General features: G+C 47.7%; 2 protein-coding genes across 4 annotated transcripts in view; one reads left to right on the plus strand and one right to left on the minus strand.

The window, feature by feature from the left end:
• BRINP2 (BMP/retinoic acid inducible neural specific 2) overlaps positions 1-10,735 on the plus strand; it is a 121,621-nt gene extending 110,886 nt beyond the window's left edge. For 2 of the 3 annotated variants that reach the window (XM_042925587.1, XM_042925588.1), the window contains exons 5-8: positions 1,357-1,462; positions 4,185-4,421; positions 6,874-7,096; positions 8,752-10,735. In XM_042925587.1, coding sequence (XP_042781521.1) covers positions 1,357-1,462; positions 4,185-4,421; positions 6,874-7,096; positions 8,752-9,868 — 1,683 coding nt within the window. In that variant the 3' untranslated portion in view covers positions 9,869-10,735. The remainder of the gene's footprint in view (positions 1-1,356; positions 1,463-4,184; positions 4,422-6,873; positions 7,097-8,751) is intronic. The other variant, XM_042925589.1, reaches the window with a different exon arrangement.
• Positions 17-17,567, minus strand: part of LOC122211995 — a 500,798-nt gene continuing 483,247 nt past the window's right edge. The window contains exons 15-20 of the mRNA XM_042925590.1: positions 16,539-16,691; positions 7,997-8,086; positions 7,767-7,887; positions 5,020-5,277; positions 335-588; positions 17-173 (exon numbers count right to left, since the gene is read on the minus strand). Coding sequence (XP_042781524.1) covers positions 5,237-5,277; positions 7,767-7,887; positions 7,997-8,086; positions 16,539-16,691 — 405 coding nt within the window. The 3' untranslated portion in view covers positions 17-173; positions 335-588; positions 5,020-5,236. The remainder of the gene's footprint in view (positions 174-334; positions 589-5,019; positions 5,278-7,766; positions 7,888-7,996; positions 8,087-16,538; positions 16,692-17,567) is intronic.

The raw sequence follows: 17,567 nt of genomic DNA on the forward strand, positions 1-17,567 counted from the left end.
ACTTCTACTTATCTTTAAGGACCAGCTCAGTTGAGTCTCCTCTGCCCTTCTTCCCTCGTGTTCCCTTTGTTTAGAGCTGTGTTTTCCTCAGCGCTGACACATAGCTTCCGCTCCACTTGGATGCATCTCGGCCCGTTGCATATGCACCTGCCTTCCCCACAGGTTGTAATTCCCTAGAGGACACAGCATATAACTTGTGCATTTCTGTGCTCATTTCTCACCCCCCAAAGCCTGGAACGTATTACACATTCTCTAATGTATTAAATACCCGGTGTGCCAGGCACTGTGTTAATCGCGGCTGACAACATGGTGAACAAAATAAACATGGGCTTACCCCTGTGGAGCATTTGGTGTGTGGAGGACCCAGACTTTCACCCCACGTTCTCAGTAAAGGATGGAAAACTGCAACGCATGTGCCTGCTGCAGGGCAGCCAGGACAGAAGGTCAGGGGTATCAGGGCTGACTCCTTGAAGAACTCCAGGAAAGGCGTTCTGTGAATGTTTGATGAATTGTATAGAATTCAACAGTGGCTGCTCAATAAATACTCGTTGATTGGTTGATTGATTGTTGGCAGAGCTTTCGCAGATCCTGAGAAGAAAGGGCCGCAGGTCCCCATCATTCTTATTATGGAATTATTTCAGTGCATTTAAAGCTCCCCATTTTTCATCTTATACTTTAAAAACATCAGGGAAAAACTGATAGGCCAACTTTATAATATTTTAAAATGATTCTGTGGTGTTTTGGAATATTACATGGCTATAAGAGTTTATGTATATTTAATATACTTATTAAAATATGCAGTAAGCCCATGGCTGATTTTCTCTAAGGACGTCTCAGCACCGAGGTGGGACTTAAATGTTTAATACTAATAATAATACTCATAACTCATATTTCTCTAGTGCTTTTCATCTTCGGGATCCCTAAAGCCTGTGAGCACCACGCCGAGTGGATGCAGCTGGGCTCGCCAGCCGGCTGACAGCCTCCACATCTGGCCTCCTGTCTCCCTCTGGGGGAGGGAGAGGGGGGGACTCCAGCTCAGAGGTCCAGCTTCCTCAGCCTACGTTGAATCTTCTCTTCCCGGATGCAAATTCCCTTCGGCCCCCTCTGAAAGCCTCCCACTGTGTGCACCTGCCGCTGCCAGCCCTCTGCCGCTGAGAGTGTGTTAGAACAGGGAAGAAAAGTGGCTTTCTGCTCCCGGGGTAGGGAAACACATGCTGTCCTCCGGCTGGTCAAGGACAGGACACAGAGCCTGAGATCGGATGGCCGGAGAGGGAAGCGCATAGGGATGGTCTGCGCATAGGGATGGTCTCCCCGTAGGGATGGTCTCTAAATCCACACTGTGCCCTCCTTCTCTAGGTCACGGAGACCAGGACGGGCCCTCTGGGCTGCAGCAACTACGACAATCTGGACTCAGTCAGCTCTGTCCTGGTACAGAGTCCGGAGAACAAAGTGCAGTTACTGGGTAAGCTGTACCGTGATGGGTGTCACACTGGGTGAAAAACTCAGACCACCAAGGAGCAGGAAAAAGCCCTCTGTGCCTCATTTGGCTAAACCCTTCTCTCACTCTCTTTTTTTTAGTGTTTATTTGAGAGAGACAGAGAGAGAGAGGTGCAGTGTGAGCAAGCAGGGGAGGGGCAGAGAGAGAGAGGGAGACACAGAATCTGAAGCAGGCTCCAGGCTCCGAGCTGTCAGCACAGAGCCTGGCACGGGGCTCAAACTCATGAACCATGAGATCATGACCTGAGCTGAAGTCGGACGCTTAACCAACTGAGCCACCCAGGCACCCCTGGCTAAACCGTATTTAAGACAAGAGCTACCAGGACTTCTGGGACGTGTATTTAACAACTTTCCCTCATTCTTTTGAGAAAACTTCTGAAATGGTTTACCCTGCATCCAAGACCATTGTTAGCACCACTCAACACCCAAACCCTCGGAATTCATAGTCCTCCCCAACCCCCAGTCACTATCCTGCAGGACTATCACATTCACCCTTATATGCTTTGGTCTAGTTTGATGATCTCCTTTGTTGCCCAAAGAACCCTCGGCTTTGTCCTAAGGACATATTGGGGTACGGTTAGTCTTTGCAGATGGTTATGGGGCCACCGTAGAGCTTTACAAACCGTGGGACTATTGGCTACCCTGAGAGTGGTCCCTACTTTCTGTGATTGGTCTGTAATCCTCCACGGGGGATCAAGGCCAGGAGAACAGTCTGAGACGAATGGGAGCCTCCGCTGGAGACAGAACTAGCTAAAACACACTTGCCAACAGGAAGGCGATGGGACAGGTAAGGGGAGGTAGGGGAGGTGCTTAGTTCCTGCTGTCTGCCCCGCAGGCATCCTGGGGGCAGGGCGATGCAAACGGATTCAGACAGGGATGTTTGGCAGTCGGAAAAGTTCCTTTTTCTTGAGGCCTAACTGAATTGGACTCTGTTTAAGATATTATTGTCTTGGTATTATAAAATCAATAGCCCTCACCCAGGATCTACGATTACAAATTCCAGGCAACCTGAGCCAGATGCAACCCATCAGTTCTTTTGGAATCAAGGAATATATAATAAAAAGGAGTAAAAGACTGCTTTATTTAGAGCCACCTAATGCAATTAGCATCCCTCTTCTCCTCTGTCCTTAGATGGGCTGGGTTTGTGTCTGGAAATTAGCGATGAGTGAAGTTCGGAATGTCTGGTGGTTCATTTGGAATAGTTTATGCCATTTAATTTTATAGCCCATCACTCATGCAGACACTGCTCGGGGCACTTATTTTATAGCAATGGGAAGTGTTATAGTGAGGAGGAGGGAGGTAGTGGGGGAGGTGAAGAGAAAGGACTTGGATGAGTGTGTGTGGAAAGGCAGCATGTGGACCGGATATGTGGGGAGGGCCGCTCCAGTGCCACTGCAGGCACAGCATCGAGAGAGGAAACTTGAGGAGCAGTTCAGATAGGAGGTGGATCTCAAACAGGACTTCTGCTGGTGCTGCCGTGCTAAGTTATGTTTTCAGGTCCACGGAGACCAGGATGCATACTCTGATTTCCTGCCAAGGACACGGTCAAGGGTGTGACGATAAAGAGCTGGCAGATATTTGAGGAAAGGGGAGCTCAGCGTATCCGAAGTTCTCACGTCCCTCACGCTCCTGGCACCGTCTCTCGCGATGTCCCTACTGGGGCAGCCTCTTGCAGGTCTGCCCTCGAACCTGGCCCAGGCGGCATCCAAAGGCACGCGTGTCCTTCACTCATCCCTTGATGTGCTTCCGACAGCCACTGTGTGTGGCTTGAAGCCAAAGAGGGGTGTATTCTGCTCCTGGTAAACTAAAACCCACCACCACGGATGGATAGGAAGACTGAAACCTAGAGAAATTTAGTGGATTATATCCCAAGATCAGAGGAGCTAATTAGCAGAGAGAGCGGAGAGCCATTCCTACCTACCCAGGCTTGACTGAACTTCCAAATCTCGGTGCGAGTTAAGCACACTGAGGCAGGGCAGCCAGTCCCAGACGTGCAGTACAAGCTGATGGTACCACGGCAGAGTGCGACACCAAGCCAACTTTACTAGTCCTGCGACGTGGGCAGGTCACCGTGGCCATCGGCCCTGGATTCTCAGTGTGCCCAGGGAGTCACTTGCGATTGTATCTGGGAAGCACCTGGTGTGGTGCCTGGCCACTGCGTACCAACAACGCCTGTCCCTGCCTCCTGACCAGAGCGGTCTCCTTGGTCGTCAAGGGTGGGGTAGGACATCCCAGAACGTCTGTGACTTAGCAAAGCCAGAAACAGGATGGCTAGCTGAAGCAGAGCAAAAAGCCCATCAAGCCTTGATTCCTCCTTCATGAGATTGTAAGGTCTTCTTTTATCTGAAATACCTTCCCATTTCCATCCTAGAGATGCTGATGTGCTGCCAATAAGGCCATTCAAATGATATGCACGCTCTCAATTTGGCTGATGTGAGGGGTTCTCCGAACCCTTGGGCTTCGATGCTCCTCATCTGCATTTTCTGACCCTCTCCCACCCGTCACTGGGGCAGCGGTAAGCCCCTCACCCCATCAGCTCCATAGAGTTAGGCCCTGGGGTGACCGTTCTTGGGCCCAGAATGCCCAAGTCAGCAGAACCCCAGCTGGCGATCCTGCAGCCTTAAGTGTGGGAAACCAGGTCCCCACTGGTCCTTGCCCCACAATTCCCTGATGCGTCCTTTCCCTAGGCCTACAGGTGCTGCTGCCCGAGTACCTGCGTGAGCGCTTTGTGGCGGCGGCACTCAGCTATATCACATGCAGCTCTGAGGGGGAGCTCGTCTGCAAGGAGAATGACTGTTGGTGCAAGTGCAGCCCCACCTTCCCAGAATGCAACTGTCCGGATGCTGACATCCAGGCCATGGAGGACAGCCTGCTGCAGATCCAGGACTCTTGGGTGACTCACAACCGGCAGTTTGAGGAGTCAGGTGAGCAGTTGGCGGGCCCACACTTCCCTGTCAATGGGACATGCTCTGAGGTGCGGGACTAGAAGGTGGGGAACTCACCTTGGATCCCGCCTCATCCGCTTACCTGTGTCCTTGGCCCCTACCAGGTTATCTCACAACCTCAAGTCTCAGGTGGTTGTCTTCTTGTTATCTGTGCAAACGGACGTGATCCCCACCAAAGACATGCGTCACGAGGACTTAATGAGCTAATGTGGATATATCTGAGGGCATTAGGACTTGCCTGGTTTGATACACGTTTGCTACAGATTGCCTGTGCACAGGTGCACAAGGAATGTTTGCTGGATGAATGAAGTACGTAGAATAGTTCTAGGAGGCACCCAGCACATACTAGTCCTTGCTTGTTACACGTATAGCTAATAGCAAGGTTACCTTGAGATGCAGATTTAGGGCTTGGTTTTGAATCCTTGTTCTGGGTTCTGGTTTGAATGTTTGCGTCCCGCCCCCCCCCCCCCCCCAAATTCATACGTTGAAAATATAATGCCCAGGGAGATGGGGGCCTTTGGGAGGTGATTAGGGATTAGTGCTCTTATAACAGAGGCCCCAGAGAGATCCTTCTCACCTTCCACCATGTGAAGACACAGTGAGAAGTGAGCCACATGTGACCCAGAGAGGGCCTTCCCCAGAACCTGACCGTGGTGGCATTCTGATCTTGGACTTCCAGCTTCTTGAACTGTGAGCAATAAACTTCTGTTGTTTATAAGCCACTCGGTCTGTGGTATTTTCTGAGAGCAGCCCCCAAAGACTGAGACACTCTGTTACTGACCAGCTTTGTGACCTTATGTGAGCCATGCAGCTTCAGAATACCGCCATTCCTCATCTGTAAGAGAGGGAAAGTGATAATAATAGGTGGATGGAAGGCTCATATGGGATAATGTAGATAAAATTAATGTATAACTATCTCTACCTGATACACTCATACATTTCAACACTAAATGAGTGATAGTTATGTGGATAGATATATCTCAGAAATATGTTGGGTTAAACAAAGTGAAAATGAAAAATGTTTTATATACATATTATGTGAATAATACTATGATACAATATTATTAAATATAACACATATTTAATACTATTTATATGATGCTTAAAAACATACTGGCCAATACTTAATGTTTTTACAGATAAACATATGCAGAAAACATTAAGAAATATAATGATAAAGAAAACACCCAAGAGAGTGGTTACATCAAGATGGGAGATAGAAGGGAAGTTTAGGGCCTTTGACTGTATATTTTCTTTGCAGAATTTCTCTAAAACAAAACAAAAGACTGAAGTCAATGTGGCAAAGTGGCTGAATCTAGTTGGTGGGCACATGGGAGTTTATTCTGTTACTCCCTGTGCTCTTTTGTAAGCTTACGTGTTTTATAAAAAAACCTACATACATGCTAGTTGTTAATGCCATCACTAGGTATGATTCTCCAACCACTGGGAAGGGGAAGAGGGGTATGAAGAACCAGGTGCTTGAGAAACCAGAATGAGCTGAGGCCCCAGGCATTGACATTTCAAGTCCTAGACAGGTAGTTAGTTGCTAAGGAGAACATTCCAGTCCCCCCAACACCAGCTGCACAGGAGTTGTGATGGTGGGATGTGTTCAATGATGCTTAATGTGGGGCATGACTTCGGGTGCTCACCACTGTGAGTCACTTACTGCTGAGTAAATGAGGGCTATCTGGGCCCCCATCAGGAGACAGTGGCTGCAGGTCCCAAGTAAAAGCAGATCTGGGCATAAATTCAGCCAATGTGTTGTGCCCAGGAAGCTCTGGGAAGAGCACAGACTTGGAGTAGGCAGCAAGGACCAGAAAGCATCTTGCTTCTGGATTAGCTACAGGAAAGAATGGGTGTCTGGCCCAGAGGTGAAGCTTGAAAGAGACAAAGGGTATTCCAGAGTCAGAGAGAAGGATGTGGACAGGAGCAGCTGGTCTCAGGGACTGGAAATTTTCTAAGAAGCTTTCTGAGCTGGGTGCTCAGTCTCCCTGGGTCCACATTTGCCGGCTGTGCCTGCCTTCCACCTTCCACAGGATGTTGTGGTGTCACTGAAGAATACCAGCCTGTGACAGTGTTGTGAATGACTTACAGGAAGTTATAAAGGGAGAAAGTGGTACATCCCAAGGTCATTGGCAAAAGCGTGACCTCTGGCCTGCTTGGGTTGTGATGGAAATCTGTTTTGAAATTCAGAAGCATATAAGGGACAGGAAAGATGGAAAAGAATCCTGAAGCTCTGTTTTATGGCATGTTATTTATTTTCCAAATAAAGCAGTTTAAAAAGAAATCTATACAAGGGCCTGGGAGAATGGCTATGGAGCCTCTTTCCTCAGGCAATGAGTCCGGAGGGCCGGCGGGGTCTGGGGAGCGCCCTGCCGTCCCAGAGTCTGCGTGACTCCCCCTCAGCTCAGCTCTGCGTCCTTGCCCACAGAGGAATTCCAGGCCCTGCTGAAAAGGCTGCCCGGAGACAGGTTCCTGAACTCCACAGCCATCTCCCAGTTCTGGGCCATGGACAGCAGCCTTCAGCACCGCTACCAGCAGCTGGGAGCCAGCTTGAAATTGCTGTTCAAGAAGACCCACCGGATTGTCCGCAGGCTCTTCAACCTCTGCAAGCGCTGCCACCGGCAGCCTCGCTTCCGCCTGCCCAAGGAGAGGTGAGCACCCCAGCTACCCGGGCCCAAGCCTGGCACCTTCCCCTGAGGCTGCTGAGGCCGGGGGGCCCTCTGTCCAGCATGGCAGATCTGGCGGCGGTGACCCATATGAGGCCTTTTAGATCCTCTGCTCTCTTCACCTACTTGTGACTTGTGTCTGACATCAGAGAGAGCAAACAGAGGCTGATTTTACTTTTTATAAATTATAGTATATTCAAATGTTATTCTAGTCATGCTCTAATTCTCACTCATTTCTATTTTAAGAAGTTTTTTCAGGAAACAGAGGGGTGGAGTTGAAGCTCACACACCAATTACATACAGTGAGAATATACACACATTGGGTTGCTTCAAACAAGGGATTAGTTCTGAGTCACAAAAGGAAAGAAAGCTGAGCCCCACCCCAACCCCGCCCTCAGGAGCAGAGGCAGGCTGTATCATCATAGGCACTCACTGCACATCCACTCACACGCTCGTTTACTCAACAAGTACACACTGCGTATCCTAATATTAGGCAGTGTGTGTGTGTGTGTGGGTCCTCGGGAAGACATAATAAATATATAGAAACACAAAAACTATAAAATGATACCTATGTGGCAGCCAGTTAAATCCACATTCGTGGAACATAAATCAGAGGCATGGTCTAGTAAAAGCAAAAGCCCGAGAGAAGAGCTACCTTCGAGAAGGAAGTCTCGGCCAGCTTGTGTGGGAGAAGATAGAAATGGTACACGGAGACGGGGCCTTGCAGGGCGTGGAGGCTGCCTCGCAACCCGGAGATGCGGCTCTGACAGAGGCACCTGTAAGAAGGGAAGCGTCAGTGGAGAACCTAGACTAGCAGAGGCTTTTGAGAGGGGTTCACTTTTTTTTTTTTTTTTTTTTTTCAAGAAATCACTATTAAATGCTTACCAAGCGCCAGGAACAATCCTGGTTTCTGAGAACATGTCGGTGAAGAATAATGCAGTGTTCCTGCTCTCGTGGCATTTTCAGAGAAGCCATCTGTGAACAGGGAAACAATAAACAATAATTTCCAATCCTGATCCTTGCTGTGGATTATATAAAAACAGGCTGATGTGATAGAGAGTGAGCGACTGGGTGGTTCTTTCAAAAAGGGTGTCACAGAAGACCTCTTTGAGGAGGTATCACAGGAGCGGAAATCTAAGTCTAAAGAGGGAGCCAGCCATAGAAAATTCCTCTTCGTGGTGAAAGAGTGACAGAAGCAGTGGGAACAGGAAGGACAGGGATGGTAAGTGGGAAAGCAATGGATGGGAGTTGGGAAGTTTGGAGAACTAGGGATCGGACGGTCTTATTTAAAAAGCTGAAAACTACGTTAGATGTTTTGGTACAGAGGGTGTGGGAGATCTTCTATAGGCTTTTGAATAAGCGAAGGAAGTGGTACTTGGGAGGGATGAGCCCGGCTGCTGCCAGTACAAGTCTGATGTCAAGTATTTCTGGTGCTGATCCATCAGACAGACGCTGAGCTCTAGGCCTTACTCGATCATTCCAGAGTGGTGCAGTAGGGTTTCCATCATTCAGAGAACTCGGGGCTTTTATCTTTCTCATTACCTTCCCTGCCTATTAGTCAGTCTCCTCCTACCCTCAGGAGAGACGCCAAAGTGTGTCTCTGTGTGATTCTTTATTCATTCTTACCTCCCTTCCCAAAGGTCCTTGCCCTATTGGTGGAATCGCATCCAGTCCCTCCTCTACTGTGGAGAAAGCACCTTCCCCGGCACCTTCCTGGAACAGAGCCACAGCTGCACCTGCCCCTATGACCAGTCTTCCTGCCAGGGCCCCATCCCCTGTGCCTTGGGCGAAGGGCCCGCATGTGCCCACTGTGCTCCGGACAACAGCACGCGCTGTGGGGGCTGTAACCCAGGCTACGTGCTGGCCCAGGGGTTGTGCCGGCCAGAGGTGGCTGAGTCCCTGGAGAACTTTCTGGGGCTGGAGACAGACCTGCAGGACCTGGAGCTGAAGTACCTGTTGCAGAAGCGGGACAGCCGCATCGAGGTGCACTCCATCTTCATCAGCAACGACATGCGTCTGGGCAGCTGGTTTGACCCTTCCTGGAGGAAGCGCATGCTGCTCACGCTGAAGAGTAACAAGTATAAGCCTGGGCTGGTGCACGTGATGCTGGCCTTGTCCCTGCAGATCTGCCTCACCAAGAACAGCACCCTGGAGCCTGTCATGGCCATCTACGTCAACCCGTTTGGGGGCAGCCACTCTGAGAGCTGGTTCATGCCCGTGAATGAGGGCAGCTTCCCCGACTGGGAAAGGACTAACGTGGACGCAGCTGCCCAGTGCCAAAACTGGACTATCACCTTGGGGAACAGGTGGAAGACCTTCTTTGAGACAGTCCATGTTTACCTACGGAGCCGAATCAAGTCCCTGGATGACAGCTCCAATGAGACAATCTACTACGAGCCCCTGGAGATGACCGATCCCTCCAAGAACTTGGGCTACATGAAAATCAACACCTTGCAGGTCTTTGGCTACAGCCTCCCCTTTGACCCGGATGCTATCCGGGACTTAATTCTCCAGTTAGACTACCCGTACACTCAAGGTTCCCAGGACTCTGCCCTCTTGCAGCTTATAGAGCTTAGGGACCGGGTAAACCAGCTCTCTCCCCCGGGCAAAGTCCGGCTTGACCTTTTCTCCTGCTTGCTCCGGCATCGGCTCAAGCTGGCCAACAACGAGGTGGGCAGGATCCAGTCCTCCCTGAGGGCTTTCAATTCCAAGCTGCCAAACCCTGTGGAGTATGAGACAGGCAAACTGTGTAGCTAATGGGGGCCCCACTCCAGTGCTGGGCAGGGAGGTGATCCATGAATCCAGGGTGCAAAGATCATCCAAGCCCTCACCTTAGTGCCAACAGGGTTCTCCCTTGAGACTTTCCGCACCCAGCCGATGGGACCTCAGGGCTTGGACTAAAGCAGGCAGGAGAGAAAGAGACCATCACCACACATGTGTACACGCTCACCATGTGCGTGCACACACGCGCGCGCATACACATACACTCTCTCACACAGGGAGGCTACGACTCAGCAGCCTCGAATCTGTGAAGTCGGTGCTTTCAAATGCATGCAGTTGAAGGAGAGGAGCCAAGGGAGAGATTAAGAAAAAGAACCAGCCAAACCATGAAAACAAAATCCTTAAAAAGTGATTCTTATCATTCAAGAAAGCAAGAGGGGGCATGGGGGTAGGAACAGGAGCAGTTCCCCCTCCCCCACCATCGAGTCACTTTTGTATTCTTTTTAACCAGGTTTCTTAAAATGGCGTTGTTTCGTGATCCCCCCAGCGTTGGTTCTTACTTTTTGTATGCTGCCTCCTCTGTGCCCTCCCAGACACTGACTGCTTCTCAAGCCGGCTCCCCTGAGACACTCAAGGTGACACCAACAGAGGACCGTAAGGGCAGACAGGCAGGCTTGCTCTGCTCTCCACTCCTCCCTCCCTCCAGCCCCCTTGCTTCCTCAGCCCCCCTACTTTGTTCCACATTCCCCTCGTGGTCCAGCCGGAACTCCTCTTCCAATGGCACCTGTCCTGTCCAAGAAAGCAGCTCTGTCAAGTTAGAAAGAGACAATGTATAGGGAAATGTTCTTTTTTAAAAACAAAACAAAAATATTTATTTTGTGATTGTTTTCTTTGTCAATCTGCTCCAGCCACATGAACGTATGAGTAAAAGTTTACCTGGTTTAATATATTTTCTTAAAAGGCCTTTTTTAGGGGAAAACAAAAAAGAGAAAACAAAAGAAGATTATGGTTCCCTGGGCTGCCTGGATTTTTTTTTTTAATTGCTCTGTGTGTGATACATGGACATCCATGGATGGTGGATAGGCCGTGGGGGAGGCTGGTTGATTAGTGTGTTTTCAAAAGAGAATGCATGTCTGGCTTGACTGGGGTGTGTGTGGCGGGGGTTGTTACATGAAGAATGGAGTGAGGCAGAACTCCGGGTCCCGGAGTTATCTGGCTACCCTGCCCCCTCTTCCTAGACAGGAGAACTAACACAAGTCCTACAGCCAGGACTCCTTGCTATCAGAGGAGTGATGTGAAGGTCCCTGCTCACAGGGGAGCTGCAGCCTCTGCGTTGGGCAAATGTGTACTGAGGCGGGCTGGGGGTAGGGGGGAGGGCTCCTCTTTGCCAACACTGCTGCAGGCATCAGGAGAGTTTCCCATACTCAGCATCTTCTAGTCTGTGATCGCCTTTTGAAGAAACTGGGAAGGACGCAGACATGGCATTGGTTTTCTCTATTCTGGTTACCACTTTCCCAGCCTAAAAAGCAGGCTGGATGTATGCCACACAGAATGAGGCATCATTCTCCCCAGAGTGCCTCCCCCAGGTGGTCCGAGAAGCATTTCACAGCAGATCTCTTGGAGAACCACTTCCTCTCTACTCTCCACAGGTTCCAATTTCTTCAGGCGAAAGTCACCACATAAATACTAAGTACTCCATTCCCTACGTGGGCTATATCTCAGTTGGTACAAAACGAACTGGGAGACAGAAAGGATGGTTGTGTCTATGCACCCAAGAGCCTTCGACGTTTATTGCTGCATAGAGAAGAATTCAGCATCATATTTAATCATTGTGCCCTATCTCAATCCACAACGACCTGAAATCCTTGGTAGACAAGCAGCCTCCAGCATTTCTTTCTTCAAAGTTCCCCTGGAGGCTTCTAGGGCAGAAATCCAGAGTGATGGGATAACCTAGGGGGTAATGCACATATTGGCTATTTCTACTGGGCCACTGCTTGCTTTCACGAATTTGTACCAAGCCACTCATCTGTGGAAGATGGAACCAGCAGATGTCCTCTTCATCAATGGGGTACTGATGTGCCAGAGGAGTATGCTTTGGTTGGGAAGGGGGTTGCAAGCGGTAGGAAGGCATTGATACTTTCCACTGACAGGGTTTGAGAGGTGCAAGAGAGATCCCAGAGTCTGATTTTAGCACTGACTGTGCATGTCTCCACGCTGCAGGACTGGGTGGGCACATGCTTTCACCCATGAATTAATGGCAAACCATGTACAGCAATATTCAGAGTGAGGAGGAAAGCAGTTGAGAATGTGCCGTGCACAAAGTTAGCAGTGAGCACCTTCAGTAGCATGAAGGTAATTGCTCCGGTGAGAAGAGAGTCAGTATGTGGGGGCTCACGTCTTACCTGGGCCGGTCCCACAGTTGAGGGGTAGGAAACCTTAGCTATCAGTCTCTGAATCAGACCAGACTGGGGGAAAAGCATACCTATAGAGTTATTAGAAGGATGTTGTGTCTCCTTATTTTAGGAAGGCTCTGGAAAGATGATGGTGTGACATACTCAGGTTTTAGAAACAGATGCACCCAATCACAAAGATTTCCACTTCTTGCCTGCTAGAAGGCTTAAACCATGAGGCTGAGTTTATCAACTCCACTTAAAAGTACTATTACACATTGGTAAATATTTAGGAGTGCCCTTATAAACCCAGATGTAAGTACCATATTGATAGAAGGCCTAAAATACATTATTAATCACAGTAGAAGGAATGTTTATATTTGACCTACTCATCTGTTCTCTGTGATGGATGCCTGACTCTTGTGAGACAGTGATGGGTGTCTGGTGTACCAGAGCTTGGATCAAAGCAACAGACCAAAGATTTTGCTTCTAGAAAGCAGGTGGAAGACAGTGGGGGTGGCGGGGGTGGTAAAGTATGGGCAAGATTCCTTAAGAGATTTTTAAAGGCTTGAGACCACACATTCAGCACAGAGGTTCTCAGAAAGCTAGGCTAAGAATGCCATAATACAAAAAGGCTGTCCCAGTCAAAATTGTCACCTTGAAAGTCTACAATAATCAGAAGATGTGAACAACCTATTCTTATACACAGTTGAAAATAAAGAATTGTCATTAATTAATTAGTCCTGGGCTGTCTATCAATGTTGGTGAACTGAATGGAGAAGTAAGAGACAAATGGATATAACAATCAGGAATCCAGGCCTTAATTGTAACCCCAAAGAATGAATACATCAAAAGCTAATCTGCCCTAATGCTCGAGACTAATACCTCTAATACTAAATAACATATTTAATCCCCCGTGCTAATAATAATAATGCTAAGCTCTGTAAGCATATTCATGCATTGACAGCCAAACATAAATGAAGATCTCTTCAAATACAGGGCATCAGAAATAGTTCAGATTCCATTCTTGGCTTCTTTTCACAAATATGAAAATAGTGGTCATGATGGGGAGAGCTGCCTTATGAGTAGATGGAATATATTGCCTACAGAATGTCCTGCCCCCAAATATCACCTTCAAAGCCTGTAATTTCATCATGCAAGTCTGCTCTCTTGTATATAAGAGAGAGATTTCTTTGCCATTGTATTTTGTATGAAAATTAAAATGCCCTTAGGAAGAAATAAGTCTTAGAAGCTAACCCACTGGCAAAATAGAGGATTAGATTTTTGGAGCTAGAAGATTTTTTGAGGTCATCCAGTCCTACCCATTTCTGACATGAGGGGGAAGAGGTTACAGCACTTGCCTGAGGTTGTATCTATCAGAAGGGGAGAAGTTCAGTCTTTCATCTCTACCTCTCTCTTCCAGTAAATGACTTTTGGGTCCTAGGGGGTGACAGAGACCCAGTTTCAGGGCTTGGGAGTATGAGGGTGGGGAAAGGAAGACACATTTCTGGGAAGGAGAGGAGAACTTCCGAGAGGTGGGAGAATCCTCACATCTTTTCCTGGGAGTGATTCTAACAAAAGTAATCAGCTGCTGTAGCAATTGAAAGGAAAAGACTTAAGTCTCTCCCCTGAGAAGATTTAAGCATGGGGTAGACATATTTCCATCCAAGGCTGGAGATGCAGGGATCAATTTGCTGGTTTCCTGATAACTCTATCAGCTCAGTGATTTTTAATTACAGCATCCTGCCTCCAATTTCTTGCTGTTTTCTCTACCATCAGTTTGAGTTTGAATACCATTACAAATCTGATAACTTCTGCAAAGCATCTTTATTGTGAAGGGTAGAGATGTCTGGGTAACAACAACATGCAAAGGCTCTAGGCTGTGCAGTCACTGTGGTAAACATATGACCTAGGTCTAGGGCCACGGCAGAGAACAGTAATGAGGCAATACACTCTGCTGTGCACTGAGAGTGCTTGTTCTGTCTAGCAGTAGAGCAAGAATACAGACCAAAGGAGCCACTGAGACACAACAGGCCTATGCTCCTGGCCTGGCAGGATAAGTTGAGAAATTCAGGTTCTGTGACTGGCTATAGACACATTCCCTTTTTAGATTCTTGTTCAGCTTCTGCCACCAGCCAGCTCTATAACTGTCAGCAGGTCACTTGACTTTCTTACACAGATACTAGGGGTCCTTCTGGTGCTATCCTTTCATGCCGTTGAAGGCAGTATGGCCCAGGAGACAGTGCAGGCCATTAAGTCAGACCTGAATTGACATGTTGGCTCTGCACTTATATTTAAGTGATCTTAATTCTTGACTTATCCCCTTATGTGTAACCCAAACACTTCACCCCCTAAGATTTCCCTAAGGCTTTTCTTTCCGTTCTCTTTCTGGATGCTCACCTCTCTGCATACTTTTGCCGAGTCCTCTCCAGTTTGCAGAATACATATATACCTTCAATTCCCTAAAACTAAATCCCATTTCCTTCCTCTTTCCCTTCATCCTTCCCTCTTTCCTTCCCTTCCTTCCTCCCTCCCTATGGTAAGTGCTAGGCTCTAGGATAGGTGCAGAATAGTCAATACCTCTATGTGTTTCTGGGCCACGGAGAATTGTAAAATATAATGTAGGGGATGGAGATGCAGACACAATCCAGAGTGGCGCATTCTCTAGTAGAGATGTACAAAGTATTGATGATATACAGAGAGGGAGAAAATTACTCCCTGGGAGTCACTAATGACATTTGTTGCGAACCCTCTAATCACTATGGAAGCAATACCCCAGGTCTCCATATGTTTTACATGTCAGTGGAGGGAAAGACCTAACGTGCAATGTGTGTGCCCCCTCTCAGAGAGCAGAAAGGAGCAATGGCAGCAGCAGAGCCCCTCCCCCCGCCCCCGAAGGTACACACTACATCTGGTCGGTGCCGTTATTTGGGACTCCTGAGCACCACATCAGCACCTTATTATTCCGTCCAAGGCACACTCAAAGGACAGCCAGGTCTGTTTGGTAGAGCAGCTGCCTCCACGCCTTGAGGGTGCAGTGTTCTGAAACCACTGCTTCTGCAACTTGAACGTGCATATGATTCACTTGCAGATTCTGATTCAGCGGGCCTGAGTAAGGCCCCAGATTCTGCACATCTAACAGCTCCCAGGTGATGCTAATGCAGCTGGTCCAAAGACCACACTTAGAGGAGACAGTTCCTAGAGAGCATGCCTGTCGTCTTCCTCAGCCCTCGGGATTCTAAAATGGGGGTCTACCAGAAACCGTAGGGGCTAAGAAGCCAAAAGGTCAATAATGTCTGGCGAGGAGGTGAGGTCCTCACTTATAAGAATCTTGGTGCTCTACTGGCATCCAATTTCTCAACCACACAGGAGCCAGGTATCTGACCTGTATATACTAGTGAGGTAAGAAAAGAGAGGAGAGAGGAAAGAAGGGAAACTTAAGTAAATCAAAATTCTGCACGCTGAGAGCTCGCTTGCTTATGAATGTGTTTACAGATAAGCAGCCCCACAGACCAGCTGAATCATGCTGGCTGAGTAAAGGTCTTTCCCCCAAGCCTATCAGACAGAGTAAATCTGTTCAGAAGTGGGACAGGGAGTGCCTGTCACTCTGTGGAAACACACATCAGATAAGATGATTAAATCCCCACCAGCAATGTGCAAGCACCCAGAGGCCCAGACTTTAGACTGCCAAGGTGCCATGCAATTTCTAGGCACTTCATCTAAGAAATAAAATGAATTATTTCTGTTTTCAGTTCTGTCCTCCTCTCCTCCAGCCTGTGCGATTACTACCCTTGCATCATTAATAAAAACAGCCACCAGAATTTATAGGGGGTCATTCTTCCAAGGATCTCAGCACTTGGAGAAATAAATCAATCAATGTTATTTATTGAGCATATTCAGCTAGGAGATGTGGGGAATAAAGCAAACATGTATTTAGTATGTACACTCTCTTAATTCAAAACTTTTGGGATAGCTTAGAAAATATACCTTGTGGGGAGGCTATACAGCAAGGTGACAGCAGAAGCTGGATTTGGCGTGCTTTCTGGAGTCTGGCTACCTTGGTTCAAATCCCATCTCTGCCACTTCCCAGCTGTGAGGGGTCGGGAATGCCATTTACTCTCTTTTAGCATCAGTGTGCACATCTGTGAAAGAGGGGCAATATCAGGCTGCTCTGATGGTCAAAGATGGGAAAGGATGCAGGCTCGCAGTACATAATGCTCAAGTGTGGGTTGTTTTTATGGCATTAGATGGTTCCTATGTTTAAGGAAAGGGAAGAAAAGCAAAGCAAAGGAAAAGGAAATACCCACGTGACTCACCTGCAGAAGCACACTCTTTCCTGGAAACAAGGAGAAACTTATCATCCAGGCCCTTGCATAAGGGTCATTGGGTAATATAGTGGAAAAGTCTTCAATTACAGTTTTACGGCAGACGTAGATAAGCCATTCAAGTGGGTATTTCTTATACAGACCCTGTATAAAAGCAGAGAATATAATAACATCACTCATTGCCAGAATGCCTGTGCCTGGCTGGATCACGTGGCCCAGGTACCTTGTTTCTAATGATGTAACTCATTACAGTGATAGAGCTTAGAGGTACCTAAGAGAATAGCTGGTTAACGTGCCCATTAGACTGTCTTTTTCAAATAGCACATCTTAAGTGCACTTTTAGCAAGTATGGTTTGCAGTCAATTCCTAGTTGAATTCTTTGATGGGGAACCAGGGTGTAGGACTGCCATAAGGTTTTTAGAGACAGATATGAGGAAGGCAGAGTTTATATTCCAGTTATATCCAAAGTATAAGATGTGGATGGGCAGAAAGAAAGGTAGAGAGAATGTTCTAAGAAGTGGGAGCAACACGTGTCTAGGCACATACTCATAGACACAATGATGAGCCAGCCTGATGTGCATGTTCCACATCCAGTCTCCTGGTCCAATGCCCTTTGTTTGTTTCTTCTTTTAAAAACAACAGCTCTATTGAGATACGATTCAGATATTGTAAGGTCATAAGATTCACCCCCTCTAAAGTGCACAATTCAGTAGTTTTTATTCAAAAAGCTCTGCATCGATCACCACTACCTAATTGCAGAATATTTACATCACCCAAGAAAGAATCCTGTACCTATTGGCAGTCCCTTTCCATTCTTCTCCAAGCCTCCACCCTTGGCAAACACTCATCTATTTCCTATCTCTGTGTATTTACCTATTCCCCCGATTTTTGTACAAATGAAATCATATAATATGTATGACATACAAACATCATATGATTTAAAAATACAATATTTTCTACCATTATGTGGATTTTCTTTTCACTTTCTTGATAGTGTCCTCGAAGTACAAAAGTTTAGAA

Source organism: Panthera leo, chromosome F3 (assembly GCF_018350215.1).
Source record: "Panthera leo isolate Ple1 chromosome F3, P.leo_Ple1_pat1.1, whole genome shotgun sequence".
NCBI classification, from domain to species: Eukaryota; Metazoa; Chordata; class Mammalia; order Carnivora; family Felidae; genus Panthera; species Panthera leo.